Source organism: Sus scrofa, chromosome 13 (assembly GCF_000003025.6).
Source record: "Sus scrofa isolate TJ Tabasco breed Duroc chromosome 13, Sscrofa11.1, whole genome shotgun sequence".
Classification (NCBI taxonomy): Eukaryota; Metazoa; Chordata; class Mammalia; order Artiodactyla; family Suidae; genus Sus; species Sus scrofa.
In genome coordinates, this window is record NC_010455.5 from 77028650 (window position 1) to 77046905 (window position 18256).

At 38.8% G+C, this 18256-nt stretch overlaps 1 protein-coding gene across 5 annotated transcripts in view; it reads left to right on the forward strand.

Moving 5' to 3' along the window:
* Positions 1-18256, forward strand: part of PPP2R3A (protein phosphatase 2 regulatory subunit B''alpha) — a 203204-nt gene that overhangs the window by 83332 nt on the left and 101616 nt on the right. For all 5 annotated transcript variants that reach the window (XM_021069482.1, XM_021069485.1, XM_021069483.1 and 2 more), the window contains one exon: positions 4839-4941. In XM_021069482.1, coding sequence (XP_020925141.1) covers positions 4839-4941 — 103 coding nt within the window. The remainder of the gene's footprint in view (positions 1-4838; positions 4942-18256) is intronic.

Below are 18256 nucleotides of genomic sequence, written 5' to 3' on the forward strand. Positions count from 1 at the left end.
TAAAGGCTCTGGAAGGTACCAGTTTAAAACATAAAGCTATGTTTACCTTCTTTCTCAAGCTTTCACGACTTTAATTATCTTTCTCTCCTGCCAAATGGAGTTCACCAGCCACTGGCATTGCCTGAGAGTCGTAATTCACCATTCTTTCCTGTTTCATGCTTCTGATAGCAAGAAGCCATACTGGATTGGACTTTTCCCTCTCAAAGTATCTCTTCTCTGCCATATCTTTGCAGTTTTTATTTAATGGTACTATCCTTTCCTCATAAAAGCACTATTTTCCAAAGATCTCACTGCCTTTTTGTTGTGATCATCTCATTTTCTAATCCTAAGAGATGGTTCCCATCAGCACCTACTGCACCAGTCTTTTTCTGAAACACATATTTATTTAAGTCTGGAGGTCTTGAGCATGCTGAAGAAAAGAAGAATAAATTTAAAGATAATGACTCAGGCATTAATAATCACAAAAGAAGTCAGTTAAGTGTGCATCTGTTAGATCGATAATGTTCTATGTGGAAGTCACTATGTTGGGTACCAAGGGAAAAAAAGAACTGTAACTTTCCTGCCCTTTAGGTGCCAGAGAAATAGAAGAAAGTTCATGGTACAATGGTGTATGTAATATATGTAAATTAAGTAGTACAAAGATCAGTAAGGAATTTAGTGGTCAGAAAAGGTTTTTTATAAGAGGTGGGTTGTTGGCTGAACCTTAAAGAAGAGCCAGCATTCAGATAGCAAAGGTGGGAAAGGTGGTATTCTGGGAGTAGAACAGCATGAGGAATGGCACCGAGGGAAGAATAAACCTGGCATGCTCAGAGAGGAGTGGGTCAAGCCATCTGCCTGGAATGAAAGTTTTGTTTAGAAAAGCAGGAGGGGAGTTCCTGTCGTGGCACAGTGGTTAACGCATCCGACTAGGAACCATGAGGTTGCGGGTTCGATCCCTGCCCTTGCTCAGTGGGTTAACGATCCGGCGTTGCCGTGAGCTGTGGTGTGGGTCGCAGACGCAGCTTGGATCCCGTGTTGCTCTGGCTCTGGTGTAGGCTGGCAGCTACAGCTCCGATTAGACCCCTAGCCTGGGAACCTCCATATGCTGCGGGAGCAGCCCAAGAAATGGCAAAAAGACAAAAAAAAAAAAAAAAAAGCAGGACGTAGGCAAGGAGGCCTTAAAGAGGACTTTAAATGCCCAACTTAGAGACTTACTCATAGAAGTAGTAGAAAGCCTCTGTTTAGGTAGGATTTGGCATTGTCACTGCTGTGGCTCAAGTTTGATTTCTGGCCTGAGGAAAAGCTACATTTTTGGAAAAGGGAATTACATAATCAAAGAATATCTTAGAATGATGTGAATTAAATGAACACGGAAGCCTTTTGTGACCCCCTTCCCTTCTAGAAGTCTTAGCACAAAACCCTGGATTTGATGGTAAAATGGAAATAGGAAGGAAGGAGTGGTTGTCTAAAATGTTTGGAGGGAATATTCCTCAGAACTCCAATGTTTCCATCCTATATCCCAAGTACCTAGTGGTCCAGGCTGGAAACCTGGGAGTCATCATGGTCTCTCCTCCTTTATCCCCACCTCCTAACTATCATGTCCTTTTATTTCAATCATATTTGCTCCTTTCTCTTCATCTCCTACTGCTCATATCCACATCCAGACCCTTGGTTGGATTTTTCCTTGATATTTGTGAAAAACACCTCTGTTACTGTCCAAGTTAAAATTCTTCTATGAGTAGTTTGAAGTCCAGGCTTCTTGATCTAACATTAAAGGGCCTCCAGGGTCTGATTTTACATGCTCATGTCCCCTTCCCTTACCACCCCAGTGCTTGTACTTGCCCACAGAATCTGTGCACTTGCACTCTCACCTAGGCATTTGTACACGCAACACCCTTGATTCACAACAGCCTGCTTTCCTACTTCACCTGCTCAGGGAATCTCACTGGCCTTCCTGTGTCCTTCCCTGACACCCTGGCTTATCATTTCTGTCGTGGCTGTCAACACAGGAGTATAATCTTATTGGTGTAGTTCTCTCACTAGACTATAAGCTCCTCACAGGGCACAAAACCATGTCTTACTTTCTTTGTATCCCAAGTATCCACAAAGTTAGACACAGAGAGTGGCATACAATTAGCATTCAGTGCATGACTACAGAAAAAAAGCAAGAAAGTGTGGAGACTCGGAGTTTCCATTGTAGCTTAGCAGGTTAAGGACGTGACATTGTTCCGGTAAGGACACAGATTCAATCCCTGACCTCACCCAGTGGGTTAAGGATCTGGCTATGGTGTAGGTCATAGATGTATCTTGGATCGATTGTTGCCATGGCTGTGGCATAAGCCTATAGCTGCAGTTCTGATTTGACCCCTAGCCTGGGAACTTCCTTATGCCCCAGGTGAGGCTGTTTAAAAAAAAAAAAAAGTTTGAAGACTAATTGGTTGTGGAAAACAAGGAAGAGAAATAAGTTTAAAATGACTTCACCACCGTTACGCCAGATACAAAATAAACTCAGAATATCTTAAAGATTTAAATATAAGACATAACACCGTAAAACTCCTAGAAGAGAACATAGGCAGAACATTCTTTGACATAAATCATACCAGTGTTTTCTTAGGTCACTCTCCCAAGGCAGTGGAAGTAAAGGCAAAAATAAACAAATGGGACCTAATCAAATTTATAAGCTTTTGCACAGCAAAGGAAACCGTAAACAAAATGAAAAGACAACCAACAGACTGGGAGAAAATATTTGCAGATGATAAAACCAACAAGAGCTTAATTTCCAAAATATGCAAACAGCTCATACAATTCAATAGCCAAAATACTAACAACACAACTAAAAAATGGGAACAGAAACAAATCTGACTAACATCCATGGGGACACAGGTTCAATCCCTGGCCTTGCTCAGTAGGTTAAGGATCTGGCGTTGCTGTGAGCTGTGGTATAGTTTGCAGACGCAGCTTAGATCTTGTGTTGCTGTGGCTGTGGCATAGGCCAGTGGCTATAGCTCAGATTAGACCCCTAGCCTGGGAACCTCCATATGCTGCAGGTGCGGCCCTAAAAAGACAAAAAAAAAAAAATGGGCAAAAGACCTAAATAGACATTTCTCCAAAGAAGATAGACAGATGGCCAGTAGGCACATGAAAACATGCTAATTATTAGAGAAATGTAAATCAAAACTATAATGAGGTATCACCTCATACCAATCAGAATGGCCATCATCAAAAAGTCTACAAATAGCAAATGCTGGAGAGGATGTGGAGAAAAGGGAACCCTCCTACACTGTTAGTGGGAATGCAAATTGGTGCAGCCACTATAGAAAACACATGGAGGTTTCTCAAAAAATTAAAAATTGAGTTACCATATGATCCAGCAATTCCACTTCTGGGCATATATCTGGAAAAGATGAAAACTCTTAATTCAAAAAGATACATGCACCTCTGTTGATAGCAGCACTGTTTACAATAGCCAAGACCTGGAAACAGCTTAAAATGTCCATCAGCAGATGAATGAATAAAGAAGATGTGGTACCTACTAAGCAAAGCAAGTCAGAAAAAGACAAATGTTAAATGATATCACTTATATGTGGAATCTAAAATACGGCACAAATGAACCTATCTATAAAACAGAGACAGACAGACATGGAGAACAGACTTGTGGTTGCCACGGGGGAGGGGAGCTGGGAGAGGGATGGAGCTGGGAGTCTGGGATTAACAGATGCAAACTGTTATATATAAAATGGATAAACAACAAGGTCCTACTGTATAGCACAAGGAACTATTTAATATCCTATGATAAAGCCATAATGGGAAAGAATATGAGAAAGAATTTACATATATGTAAAACTGAATCATTTTGCTGTACTGCAGAAATTAACACATTATAAATCAACTATACTTCAAAAAAATAAATTTTTTTTCTTTGCTTTTTAGGGCCACACCTGCGACATATGGAGGTTCCCAGGCTAGGGGTTCAATCAGAGCTATAGCTGACAGCCTACACCACAGCCACAGCAACGCAGGATCCAAGCCACGTCTGCAACCTACACTACAGCTCACAACAATGCTGGATCCTTAACCCACTAAGCAAGGCCAGGGATTGAACCCACAACCTCATGGTTCCTAGGCGGATTCGTTTTAATTGGGCCACAACGGGAATTCCTAAAAAATTAATTTATAAAAAAGGCTTCAAATTTTCAAGGCCACCTGGGTGGTACTACCATTAACCAAAAAAGATGTCCATGAAAAAAAAAACTGACTTTGAGAAGGAGATTTTAAATTTAGTTTTCACTATTTTGACTTTGCTCTCAGAATATAACATTCAAATGGAAATATCCAGCAATTAATTGGATGTGAGGATTTCTCAGAGCTTGCAGACTTAATAGGGCCTTCATTTTTTCTTAAGCCTAGTCCTTCAAAGTCTGATTTCAAAAGCTCCCTATCAGGTTGTCCCTAAATATGTCTGCCAGCTTGGGCAAACAGAAGTTTATGTCTTATGTGGTGTGTAGTGGTCTGTCATATATGTTCCCGCCTGGTGGACAGCTCTGGAGTTCTGGTTCCAGATGCCCTGAGCTAAACCTGAATAGACATTCTCCTTCTAGTGTATTTTTACCTGCATTGTTTCAGTTACCTCTTCTGTGGTCTCAGAAGCATTCTATAAAAATAATATTCCATCTTACTGTTAAGCTTTTATTAAGTTGGTCCTTTGACAAAATCAAGAACATGAAAATTTTCCTTTTTTTTAATCATTGAAAAAGAGCACTTGATTCTTGATCTAAACAGCCTTCAGATCAGACCGAGATTACCCACTATTGATGTTGTTGTCATTAGCCAGTTTTCCTAAGCAGTTGTTTCTTTTACAGGTTGCTGAGTAACCATCACGATGATGCCTCTAAGTTTATCTGTCTTCTAGCAAGGCCAGGCTGCAGCTCTCTAGAACAGGACGATTTTATTCCTTTACTTCAGGTAACTTTCATTTCCTTTTAAAAACTAGTTTGGTTTTGAGAGTTTCAGAGGTTTTCAAATTTTTTTCAACTATAAGATCTGTCGATTGAGATATACAAATGTAGAGGTCATATTTCAAGAAGAGTAGTTTCCAAAACTTGTTTTATCTCCAAAATCTTTTTGTTAAATGAAAATTATCACAGAACCCTTAGTATAAAACAGATAAAATAGGGATGGCTCCCACTAAAGCAGAAGAGAGAGCCACTGAGCACCCCCCTTGCCCACCCACGGCAACCATGGAAGCACCTCCTGAAACCAGGCATTTGGCCTAGTTAGCCGAGTTGACCTTTGTTAAGGTTAAAGAGAGAGATCTCCAAGAGACAGGCCTTCTGATGAGAATCAATTACATGCCAGTATTGGATCTGTTTTCCCTAGAGTATTCTTCATAGCCTAATATGCTGCTTGATAATATTCTTAATTTCATATCTAAATATTCTGTTTTCCTAAGTAGCTCATAAATTCCTTGAAGGTGAGATCTACCTTTCATTTCTGTTGAATGCACATCATTGTTTTTGTTGTTCTAGTACATCCATGTTGACTGTTCATGAGAATGCCTAAAGAAGGGCAGAAGAGTTCATTGACATATTTGGGGATTTTGAAGTTGTATTTTTGTACCATCATTTTTTTAAGTGGATTTTTGTTGATTTGTAACATACACACACAAAAAGACATGCATCAATTAATTTTGACAATGGGAACACATCTGTGTAACTAGCACTAAGACCACAAAACAAAACATTCACCAGTGCCCCTAAAACTCTTCATGCACCCTCCCTCACAGTCACTGCCACCCCAGGGGAACCACTGTCTGATTCTTCTGACACCATATGACATAGATTTCTAATTGTTTGGACAGTTTTACATGTTCAGAAAATGAAGTTTGGTTGTAATTTATTTTATGTGCAGGGCTTTTGAGCTTACCTTAATTTACATAATAGCCTTGATTATCCTTACACTCATATGCTACATGGTTTTGTCCTCCTCTGGAAAGTATTCATGGGAATGAGAATTATTAATAGTTTTCTATATCTAATCAAGACCTTCATACATAATAACCAACAATATGTGTTCCTATTTATGTTATGTGAAAATTCTCTAGCCACCCTCCCCTCACCTTCTCAATCCATTCTTGGCTCTGCTGTCTCCTACAAACTGCATCTTTGGGCTCCCTTTGCCAACTAGCTTCTGGTGCATCTTTGGGCTCCCTTTGCCAACTAGCTTCTGGTTGGGTCTGGCCAATGGATAGCACTGGCAGGAGGTGGGAGGGCAGAGGAGAAAGAAGTTAGCGTTTTTTCCATGACTCTTCGCTTCAGCACAGTAACTATTTCTCTGTAATACAGCTTCTGCTGGACCCTTCCCCACAGTTGCAGTGCCTACTGGGTTCCCATAACTCCTTTGTGCCTCCCATTCACCTGTTCCCTTAACCTGCCCATGACTCTGCACATAGCTTCTTTGTGAAAGGTTCATATGGATGAATTCCTTTTCCTATGGGGACCTACCCTGACTGAGTTTTATTAGAAACTTAAAGAAGAGCTTTGACAGGAATATAAACTGAGTCTATACCAAGACAATTACAAATAAACAAACAATGAAATTGTAATTGTGAGTTAGTGGACATTTATACTTCCTTCCCTTAAATGTAAGGAGAAATTATATTTTCATATAAGAAGTAGACACGTGGAATCTTCTGGTAAAAGATGACAGACTTACACATCCTCCTCCCATTCTTTTCCAAACTCCTCCAAAGTTAAAATATGGATATTTTAAAGGATGGAGTTCCCGTCATGGCTCAGTGGAAACGAATCTGACTAGTATCCATGAGGACATGGGTTCGATCCTTGGCCAAATGTTCCTGTGAGCTGTGGTTTAGGTTGCAGATGTGGCTCAGATCTGGCGTAGCTATGGCTATGGTGTAGCCCAGCAGCTACAGCTCCAATTCGACCCCTAGCCTGGGCACCTCCATATGCCATGGGTGTGGCCCTAAAAAGAGACCAAAAAAAAAAAAAAAGAAGAAGAAGAAGCCCCTGAACATGAATGGAATGGCAGAGAGGGACAGAGGAGGAGAAAAAAAAAAATCAATATACAGGAAATGTAGTATTTCTTAAAGATGGAAAGCAGAAGCAGGCTAAGGCACCCACAGCCCAGAATGAGAAGCTATGTATGGATGGCAGTGGAGAAATGAGTTGCCCTGTTCCACTCTGCTCATGAGAATCCCAGAAAGGCCATGAACTCAGAGTTGGCAGATCTGTTGAGAAGTATTAGAAATGGGGAATCATTGAAGGTTGGTATACCGAAGAGTTGACCAGTTGACTCCTTACCCGGCTCCCACATATGAGTGTAGCCTAACAAATTAACAAAACAGACAATAAAGCAATTTAAGAGAAATTCCAATATAGGAACATCCTACATAGTGTGTGACCAGTACTCCTCAAAACTGTCAAGGTCATCAGAAACAAGGGAAGTCCAAAAAACAGTCACACTCAAAAGGAGCCTACAGAGGCATGACAACTAAATGTAATATGAGATCCTAGAACAGAAAAAAGACATTAGAAAAAACTAAAGAAATGTGAATTAAGTGTGGCCTTTAATAATAGTAATGTTATATCAATATTGACTTATTAATTACAACAAATGCTAATGTAAGATGTTAATAATTGGGGAAATTGGGTTCAGGGTATATGGGAATTCTCCACCATCTTCTCGATTTTTCTCTAAGTCTGAAACTGTTCTTTTACTCTTTTTTTTTAAAAAAAAAAAAATTTTTTAAAAAAAAGTCTTTTTAGGAGTTCCCATCGTGGCGCAGTGGTTAACGAATCTGACTAGGAACCATGAGGTTGCAGGTTCGGTCCCTGCCCTTGCTCAGTGGGTTAACAATCTGGCATTGCCGTGAGCTGTGGTGTAGGTTGCAGATGTGGCTCAGATCCTGTGTTGCTGTGGCTCTGGTGTAGGCTGGTGGCTATGGCTCCGATTAGACCCCTAGCCTGGGAACCTCCACATGCCGCAGGAGCGGCCCAAGAAATAGCAAAAAGACAAAAAAAAAAAAAAAAGTCTTTTTAAAAAAGTAATTATATTCAGAGAGATTATATAAAACAAGAATAGAGGGAGTTTCCGCTGCGACACAGAGGGTTAAGAATCAAACCACAGGATTTGGGGTTGCTGTGGAAGTGCAGGTTCAATTCCCAGCCAGGTGTGGTGAGTTAAAGGATCTGTCATTACCACAGCTGTGGCATAGGTCAGAGCTACAGCTTGAATTCAGTCCCTGGCCTGGGAACTTCCATATACCATGGGTGTAGCCATTAGAATTTAAAAAAAAAAAATAGAATGTTATGAAAACAGAATGCTAACACAAGAAAGAGCTGTTAGAATTTTAAAATGTAATACCAAAATGAAAAATTTTAACATATGGCCTGGAAACTAAAGTTAAGAATATCTCTGGTAGTTCCCATAGTGGCTCAGCAGTAGCAAACCTGATAGTATCCACGAGGACCCGGGTTCTATCCCTGGCCTTGCTTAGTGGGTTAAGGATCCAGCGTTTCCATGAGCTGTGGTATATATAGGTTGCAGACGCAGTTCGGATCCCACGTTGCTGTAGCTATGGTGTAGGCCCACAACTGCAGCTCGGATTCAACACCTAGCCTGGGAATTTCCATTTGCGGTGGATATGGCCCTAAAAAAGACAAAAATAAATAAAGTTAAGGCTATTTCTGGCACACACAAATGCACATGTAGGAGAGAGACACAGAAGGGACATAAAGGGGATTTCCCATTGTGGCTCAGCAGTAACAAACCTGACTAGTATCCATGAGGATGTGGGTTCGATACCTAGTCTCGCTCAGTCGGTTAAGGATGCAGTGTTGCTGTGAGCTGTGGTGTAGGTCACAGACACAGCTCAGATCCCATGTTGCTGTGGCTATGGTGTAGGCCAGCAGCTGCAGCTCTGATTCAACCCCTAGCCCAGGAACTTCTATATGCCTCAGGTACAGCCATAAAAAAAAAAAAAAAAAAGGAAAAAATAAAAATAAAAGAGAGAGACATAAAGGACCAATTCAAGAATTTCAGCATCTAACTGGAGTCTGAGGAAGAAAGAAAGGGAAAAGTGGAGAGAAGGAAATCATCAAATACAGGATAGAGAGAATCAGAAAGACTGGAGTGATAGGTTGGGTCCAAAGAGAAGGAATGCAGTGGGATTCTTGTTTTCTTTCTTGGGGAACCATGACATGCCTGTGCAAGCTTCATCGGAGCAAAAACAGAATGTCACCCTCCCACCCCAACCTCTCATGTTCCCTCTAGTCACAGAATCAGAGAGATGATACAGAATTTAAGTCTTTTGGTTGAAAGGAGCCTCTGAGCACCAAACACAATGAATAAAAGAAAACATACATAAGCAAGTCCTCTTGAAATTTTAGAAAAGCACTGAAATCCTACAGAAAGCAAATCAAGTCACCTTAATGGGAATAAGAATGGGGGCAGTATTACACTCTCATTGGCAGCTCCATGGGGAAATGGATTTGAATTCAGATTTCTGTATCCTGCCAAGCTAAAGACACTTAAAAACTCAGAAAATTTATCTCCAGTTTTCTTAGTTACTTGAATATAAACTGCAACAAATTAAGAGAAGAAGGAGGAATGCATGAGATCCAGAAATCAATAGACTCAGTCCAGAGAAGCAGTAAAAGAAAGTCCCAGGTTGGCAGCTGAACAGCAGCCAGTCCAGAATAGAGAAGGTGGAGGATTTCTCTGGAAAGTTCTCCATAGAGGGAGGTAGGAGGGGAAGAGTGGTTCCACCTAATAGTTGTTATATTTGAGAGCAGGGGAACTGGAGAATATGATGAAGGCACAGCATTCTGTATCAACAAGTTAAAGAAAAGCAATTAGAAACTCCAGGAGAAATGAAGCAAACAAAAAACTGTGTAAGACAGTCATATATTAACATGAAACAAACTGAAATGTGACATGATTATAAACAGCCGGTGGAGGGTAAGAAAAGAAAGTTCATTTAGCCTCAATACCTGAAGCATTTCGACTTTGAATGCCCCAAGGAACATGACATTGGACCAGGAAGAAATGAAATGCATTCCTTGTGCACTGCTTAACCTAGCTTTCAACGGTATTTATATAGTCAAAATATCATAAAATACTTTAAGGTATAAAAATCATCCTGTGAATATACTGTAGAAAATTTTATTATAGTTGCAGAACAGTATTTAAACAACCTGAACAATGTGAAAGTCAAAATATTACCAACAAAACATGAAGGGGAAGGAGGGAGAAGAAAAAATAAGGTAGGGGTGCTATTATCATCATCCTATGTAAAAGGAAATTAAGGCACTAAGATGAATGGAGTGAGAATTAAATGTATACCTAGACTATTTGCAGTTTATAAAGATAGCCAGTATAAGAACTAAAAATCATAACCTCAAAATATTGGGTAAGGGGAATAAAGAGAGTATAAATGAGCTAAATCCTCCTCTTTCCTAGCAAAGAATAATAGACATTGTCTAAGTTTGATAGAGCTATAAAGAAAATTAATTATAACATAGTATTTAATTACACTAAATAATAGTTAAATTTATGTTTCATTTTAGATGTAAGTCACAAAAGAAAGAAAAACATAGATTAAAAAGACGTTAGACTAGAGGTGCATGAATGGGTAGGCTGGTATAATGTTTCTTTCCATCATAAGTTCTCATATACTCTGTGATTTTATACCATGTGTATGTATAATTTTTAAAATTTTTATGATGGAAAATGTTGAGCATGTGCAAATATAGACAGAGTGATCTACCGAACTCCATGCACTCATCACCCACTCCCAATAATAATCAGAAACTGAAGAGATGGAGAATGTAAAAACAGTAGCACTTTCTACAAATTGAAATCTGGGTATGGGGAAAACATTAACAAAGTAGACCAAAATTAGCTAATTTGGTCAAGAAAAAGGAAAAAGCACTAATATACCAAATAAGAATCATAAAGGACTATTTTGCAAACCTCTGTCGAAATAAATTTGAAAATGTAGATCAAATGGATAATTTCCTAGAAAAATATGTCTGACCAAAATTAACCCCATTTTATTTAGAAAGCTTAACAAACTAATTTCCTTAAAAGAAGTAGAGATCCCAGAGTTCCCTGGTGGTCCAGTGGTTTAAGGATCTGGCATTGTCACTGTTGTGGCTTTGGTTATTGCTGTGGTGCAGGTTCAGTCCCTAGCCCAAGTATCCTCACGCTGTGGGTGCAGCCAAAAAAAAAGAGAAATCTTTATTAAGGAACTACCCTATAAAAAGCACCTGGCCCAGGTAGTTCCACAAGGGAATTCTAGAAAACCCATTAAAACCAGATAATCTTTATCCTCAATAAACTATTCCAGATAATTGAAAAGGAAGGAAAATCCTATAGCTCCTTTTATGAAATAAGTGTAACACTGATACATATACTAGGTAAAGACAGTACACAAAAGAAAACTGCAAATGAATGTAATTCATGATTAATGATAAAAAGTAATAAAATATCACCAAATAGAATGCACATAACCTAGTGGAGTTTATTCCAGAAAGTCAAGATTGGTTCAGCATTAGGATCTTTATTTATATCATATATCTAAGAAAAAAATCATGATTATGTCAATAGTTGCTGAAATGACATTGGACAAAATTTTACACCCATCCATTAAAAAAAAGCTCAAGAAAATAGGTATTTGATATACTTTCTTAACATTACTAAAATATATATCACTAGTGCTAAAGCCATTATTCTATTTAATAGGAAAACATTTGAGGTATTTCCACTAAGACCAGAAACAAGGCAAGGATCTCCACTACTGTTCAGCATTGTACTAGAGTAATTATATAAGAGAAAACAGTTTGAGGTATAAGAATTGTGGAAATAGTAAAGTATTCATAGATGACACAACAGTATACCTAAAAACTCAAGAGAATCAGTGATAAAACTCAGACAATAAAAGAATTCAGTAAAATAGGAGGAAATAAAATTAACATACAAAATCACCAGATCTTCCATTTCTGACCAAGATGGTGTAACTGGGACTAGATTTGCCTTCCCACCCACAACAACAAAAAACATCAAGCAATAAAGATAAAACAGTGGTTTTCAAGATGCCAGACATCTGGCAACAAAAGATGGTGATTCCTGAGAAACATAAAGCAAACAAGATGAGCCTTATGATTGCCTTAAGAGAGTTTCCAAGCCACCATACGGAGATGGGGGATTCCCTGAGTTAGACATCGCTGAGAGTCTAGGAGGACCAAAGTAGCTAGAATTTGCAAATGAGCACCACAGAGGAGAGAGTTGTACAGAGAGAAAACTCCAGATATCTTCAGAACTCTTACATGAGTGTTCAGTAGAATACTGATCAGCAGATGTATGTGAGGAAAGTAACCAAAGCTGAAGAAAGCCATCCAAGATTAGAGGGGGTAGTACTTGTTGGTCACACAGGGCCAGTAATATCTGTCCCTTCCAGCCAGACTGGAAAACCTCATAATACCTGGGACTTTGGGTAAAATAGTCACAGGAGTCTTGCCCTCACTAATGGGGAATAATTAGATTAAACAGTATTGGGTCCTACCTAAGAGATCTGAAAAGCAAGATCTAGAAGAATAAAAGGGTTTTTTGAGTAACTTAACAGCATCTCAGAACATAAAATATTCACTCTATTCAGAACTTGAGGATATAAGAATACAAAAATATCCAGCACTCAAAAAGGTAAAATTCATAATGGCTGGTGTTATCAGGCATGCAAAAAAAAAAAAAAAAAGGCAGAAAAATACAATTGATGATGAGAAAAATCAGTCAATTGAAACTAACTCAGAACTGACACATATGTTAAAATTAACAGACAAGTATATTAAAACAGATACCATAACTGAATATTTTTAGAGACCCAAACTGAACTTGTAGAGAAAAAAAACTAAAATGCCTGGGGTGAATAATATATCAGATTGGATTAACAGCAGATTAAACATTGTAGGTGAAATAATTAGTGAACTTGAAGACATAGAATAGAAGCTATCCAAAATGAGACACAGAGACACAAAAAAAGAATTAAAGAAAACTGAAAATAGCATCAGTGAGCTGTGGTGCCTAACTTCAAGGATATTACAAAATAAAGAATTTGTCAGGTCTTAGTCCCAGGTTCCTAGGACAGAGCTTCTAAAGCTTTGGAATTTCCCAAATAATAAGAGTGTCTTTGTTTTTCATGGTGGGCTCCTGGACCATGCCTGAGTTTATACTCATGAGGTGACTCATCATGGGTTCTTATCTAGTTCCAGGATGTGGGCTTGCCTTGCCAGAAAGGCCAACCATGTGATTAGAGGTTGAGGCTTTCAGTCAGGTGATATCAACCTGACTTCCAAAGAAGGGAGGGAACCTGAAAACTGAATTCAGTCATGTGGCCGATGATTGAGTCAATCATGTCTACAATAACAAAACCCAATAGAAAAAACTCAGGACATTGAAGCATGATTGAGCTCCCCTGGTTAGTGACACGCAGTGCTGTGCTAGGAGGGGGACATGTCTCGAGGACACAGAAGCTTCACAATTTGGACCTCCCAGGCTTTGCCCTGTGCATCTCTAATTTGACTAGTCCTGGCTTGTATCGTTTATAATAAAATAATAATCATAATATAGTACTTTCCTTAGTTCTTTGGGTCATTTGGGCAAGTCGTTGAACCTTAGGGGATGATAGAAACCCCCAAGTTTACAGACAGAAGTATTGGTGGCCTGGGAACCCCATAATGTGGCTGGTGTCTGAAGTGATAGGAGTCTTGTGGAGGACTGTGCCCTTAACCTCTGAAATGTGCACTAACTCTCCATAGTTAGTGCTGAAATTGCATTGAAGGGGAACAGAAAATTATTTGAAGAGATAATAGCCCCAATTTTCTGTACTTGATACAAACTATAAACTCACAAACCTAAGATGCTCAATAAGCCCAAAGCTCAAGAAACACAAAGGCCTATCATGATAAAGTGGCTCAAAACCAGTAATTAAAAAAAGTTTGAAAAGCAGCCAGAGAAAATAGCCACATCACATAGGGTAGAACAAAGATAAAGAAGACAATGGATTTCATGTTGGAAAAGTCCAAGCCAGAGACTGTGGAGCAGCATCTTTAAAGTACTAAAAGAAAAGAACTATCAGGCTTGAATGCTATACTCTGAATGCTATACTCAGCATTTCAAAAATGAAGGTGAATTAAAGATTTTTTTGGACATAGAAAAGTTGAAAGAATTCCTCGCCAGCAGAAATGCACTACAAGAGATGTTTTGTTTTTTTGTTTGTTTGTTTGTTTTAAAGTTCTTTAGCCAAGGAAGAAAATAATACCTGATGTTTAGGCAAGGAAAAAAACTACACAAAGGAATGAGCTCCATAAGTGGTAACTACATGGATAAGTGTATGTGATTTTTTTTCTTATTCAGATCTTTTTAGAAGAAAACTCTTTAAACAAAACTATCAACAAAGCATTGTGGTGTTTCTAGCATATGGTTAAGTACAATTTGTCAACAATAATGTAAATACTACAAGAAGAGAAATGGAAGTATATGGTTCACATATAATCCAAAAAGTAGTATAACATCTCTTGAAAGTAGATCGTAGTAAGTTAAAGATGTATGCTATAACCTCTGATGAACCTCGAAAATAAAAGAGAATATCGCTAATAAGCCAAAAAAGGAACTAAGAGTCATAAAGAACACTGAGTTAACCTAAAATGAGGCAGAAAAGGAAGAAAAAATGAACAAAGAATGGATGGGACAAACACCAAGATGACAGATTTAAATCTAACCATATCAACAGTCACATTACATATAAGTGGTGTGAATACTCCCAAAAAGCAAAGATTAGACAAAAAAGCAAAACCCAAATATATGTTGCCTGAAAGAAATATATAGACATAGGTAGGTTAAAAGTAAAAGAGAAAAGGCTTAGATTAACATGCTAATATTAATCTAAAGAAAGCTCTTACAGAAATGCACATCAAAACTATAAATGAGGTATTACCTTGCACCAGTCAGAATGACCATTATCAAAAAGTCTACAAATAACAAATGTTGGAGAGGGGGATAAAAAAGGAAGCCTCCTACATTGTTGGTGGGAATGTAAATTGGTGCAGCCACTATGGAACACAGTATAGAGGTTCCTTATGAAACTGAAAATAAAGATACCATATGATCCAGGAATCCCACTCCTGGACATATATCTGAAAAAGATGGTACATGTACCTCAGTGTTCACAGCAGCAGTAGCCAAGAGATGGAAGCAACCTAAATGTCCATCAACAGATGAATGGATAAAGACAATGCTATGGAATATTACTCAGCCATAAAAAATGAAATAATGCCATTTGCAACAACCTAGATGAATTTAGAGATTATCATACTAAATAAAGTCAGACAAAAACAAATATCACGATATCACTTATGTGTGGATCTAAAAAAAATGATACAAATGAACTCATTTACAAAATAGAAACAGATTCATAGATGTAGGAAGCAAATTTATGGTTACCAAAGGTGAAAGGAGTCAGGGTTGGGGTGGTAAATTAGGAGTTTGAAATTGACAGATACACAATATAAAACAGGTAAGCAAGGACCTCCCATGTAGCACAGGGAACTATATTCAATATCTTGTAATAACCTGTATGGGAAAAGAATATGAAAAAGTATATATAAATAAATAAATATATATATATATATATTCTATGTTAATATATATGTATAAACTAAACAACAAGAGGCATTCCCTGGTGGTGCGGTGGGTTAAGGATCCAACCTTGAAGTGCAGGAGCTTGGGCCACTCCAGTGGCATGGATTCAGTCCCTGGTCCAGGAGCTTATTCATGCCACGGGCACAGCCAAAAAGAAAAAAAGTAACAAGAGTATACTGTATAGCACGGGGAATTATAACCATTATCTTATGATAACCTAAAATGGAGTATAATCTGCAAAAATACTGAATCACTATGCCGTACTCTTGAAACTACCATAATATTGTAAATCAACTATACGTCAATAAAAAAATTAAATGAAAAAAAATCAAACTTTTAAAATAAATGTCAAGATTCCAAAAGATAAATAGGTTTAAAAAAACAGGACCATTCCCATAAGGGAAATATAGTTAAGTAAACAAACAGTGGGAAAATATTTACTCTTACTGGAAATCAAAGAAATGTAAACGAAAGCAGTCTTGAAGATGACAATTTACATATTCTAAAAGAACCCCAAAAATGTTGAATACTAATATCCAATGAGATGAAGTTGACCAGAAATTAACTCATACATTCATTTACAGCCATATTGTTCCCACCCTTTCACCAGAAATGTTACCACTAAGAACTTATTCTCAAGAAGCAAGTACTTTGGAAAAAGCAGAAAGGTCCTTCCTCACTCTCCTGACTTCTAAATGTTGGAACTCCCAGGGCTTAGCCCTTTGACACCTTCTCTTTTCCATTCACATGCAGTGTTTGGAGGGTCTCACTTGTATACCCAGACCTCTATCTTCCTGGGTCTCTAGAAAGAAAGCGGAACCCAGCAGAGATTTCACAGGGGGTGGGAGGAGGTGGGAAGGGGTGGGGGAGTGTAAGGGTTGAAGACACTTCAAGGGCTCTGAACTCAGTCAAAGGTGGCTGTAAAAACAGGAGTAGCCAGAGAGCCGCTTAAAGCAAGCTTCACTTTAACTCTAATCCTTTACATTGCTAATTACCAAACATCCCGGGCACTATCTACAAGGGAGTAAGGGTGAGACCCCCAGCAATCCCCTCACTACAATAGCCCTCAGCTCTGCTGCAGGCCAGCAGATCTCAGCTGCCTTTGACCTCCACCTGCAAAGTCCGTGGGAATTATTTTTGTGAGGTAGCCAATTCATATTTTGGCTTCCTCACTGAAGCCCATGTAGGGGAGCAAAATTTTCCACCCCAGAATATCTCTTTGGCATGCAGATTATTTCAAGTTATAAAAAATCAGAGCCCAAAAGACTTAGGAAAAAACATTGACCTTCTCCCTAACTACCTAAAAGAAATTAAACAGAGGGCCTCCCAGAACAGAGATATCACCAGAGATGTCTGCAAAAACTATGGGCTGAGTATGGTGGGGAAAACTGGGCAGGGCCTAGAGATCAGAGTCCACTCTGTCTGTATCTCATTGTCTCTGTGTGACCCAGTAAATATGTGTTTACCAAATATTTGTTTTTCCATCTTCATGTGAATCACCTTCCTCTCCTTTGAAGTCCCAAACCCCTACACTCAACATTCACTTCTGTCTTTGAAAGTCATAGTTAAGGTGAGGGCTTTGGCTATTTTGGTTGGTTACTCAGTTTTCCTAGGTCTCTCCCATGTATGTACATTATTAAACTTCTGCTTAATTTTTCCCTGTTAAAACAAAAAAAGCAAGCTCTTAGAAATAAGTGGAAAGACATTTTGTGTTCATGGATTGAAAGACTTTTTTTTTTTTTTTTTTTTTGCTATTTCTTTGGGCCGCTCCCACGGCATATGGTGGTTCCCAGGCTAGGGGTCGAATCGGAGCTGTAGCCCCCAGCCTAAGCCAGAGCCACAGCAACACAGGATCTAAGCCGTGTCTGCGACCTATACCACAGCTAACGGCAACGCCGGATCCTTAACCCACTGAGCAAGGGCAGGGACCGAACCCGCAACCTCATGGTTCCTAGTCGGATTCATTAACCACTGCGCCACGATGGGAACTCCCAAAAGACTTCTTTTTTTTTAAATTTTTTACAGCTGCACCTGCAGCATAGAAAAGTTCCTAGGCTAGGGGTCAAATCAGAGCTGCAGCTGCTGGCCCACCCCACAGCCACAGCAACACCAGATCCAAGCAGCATCTGTGACCTACACCACAGCTTGAGGCAACACCTGAGCCCTAACCCTTAATCTAAGCCACAAAGGAAGCTCCAAAACTTACTATTTTTAAATGTCCATACTAGCCACAGCAATTTATAGATCAGTGAAGTCTCTATTAAAATTCCAGTGGTTCCCAGCCCCTAGCAACTACCATTTCTTCTCTGCTTCTATGAGTTTGACTATTTGAGATACCTCATATAAGTGGAATAATGGAAATGTTGTTCAGTGCATATAAATTTTCAGTTATGCAAGACAAGTTCTAGAAATCTGGTGTACATATTAGTGCCTATCATTAACAATACTGTATTGCACACATCAAATTTTGTTAGAAGGTAGATCTCATGTTGAGTATTCTTACCAAGAAATAAACAAAAGAAACAAAAATGAAGACACACAGGGAAGCTGGTAGAGATGTTGT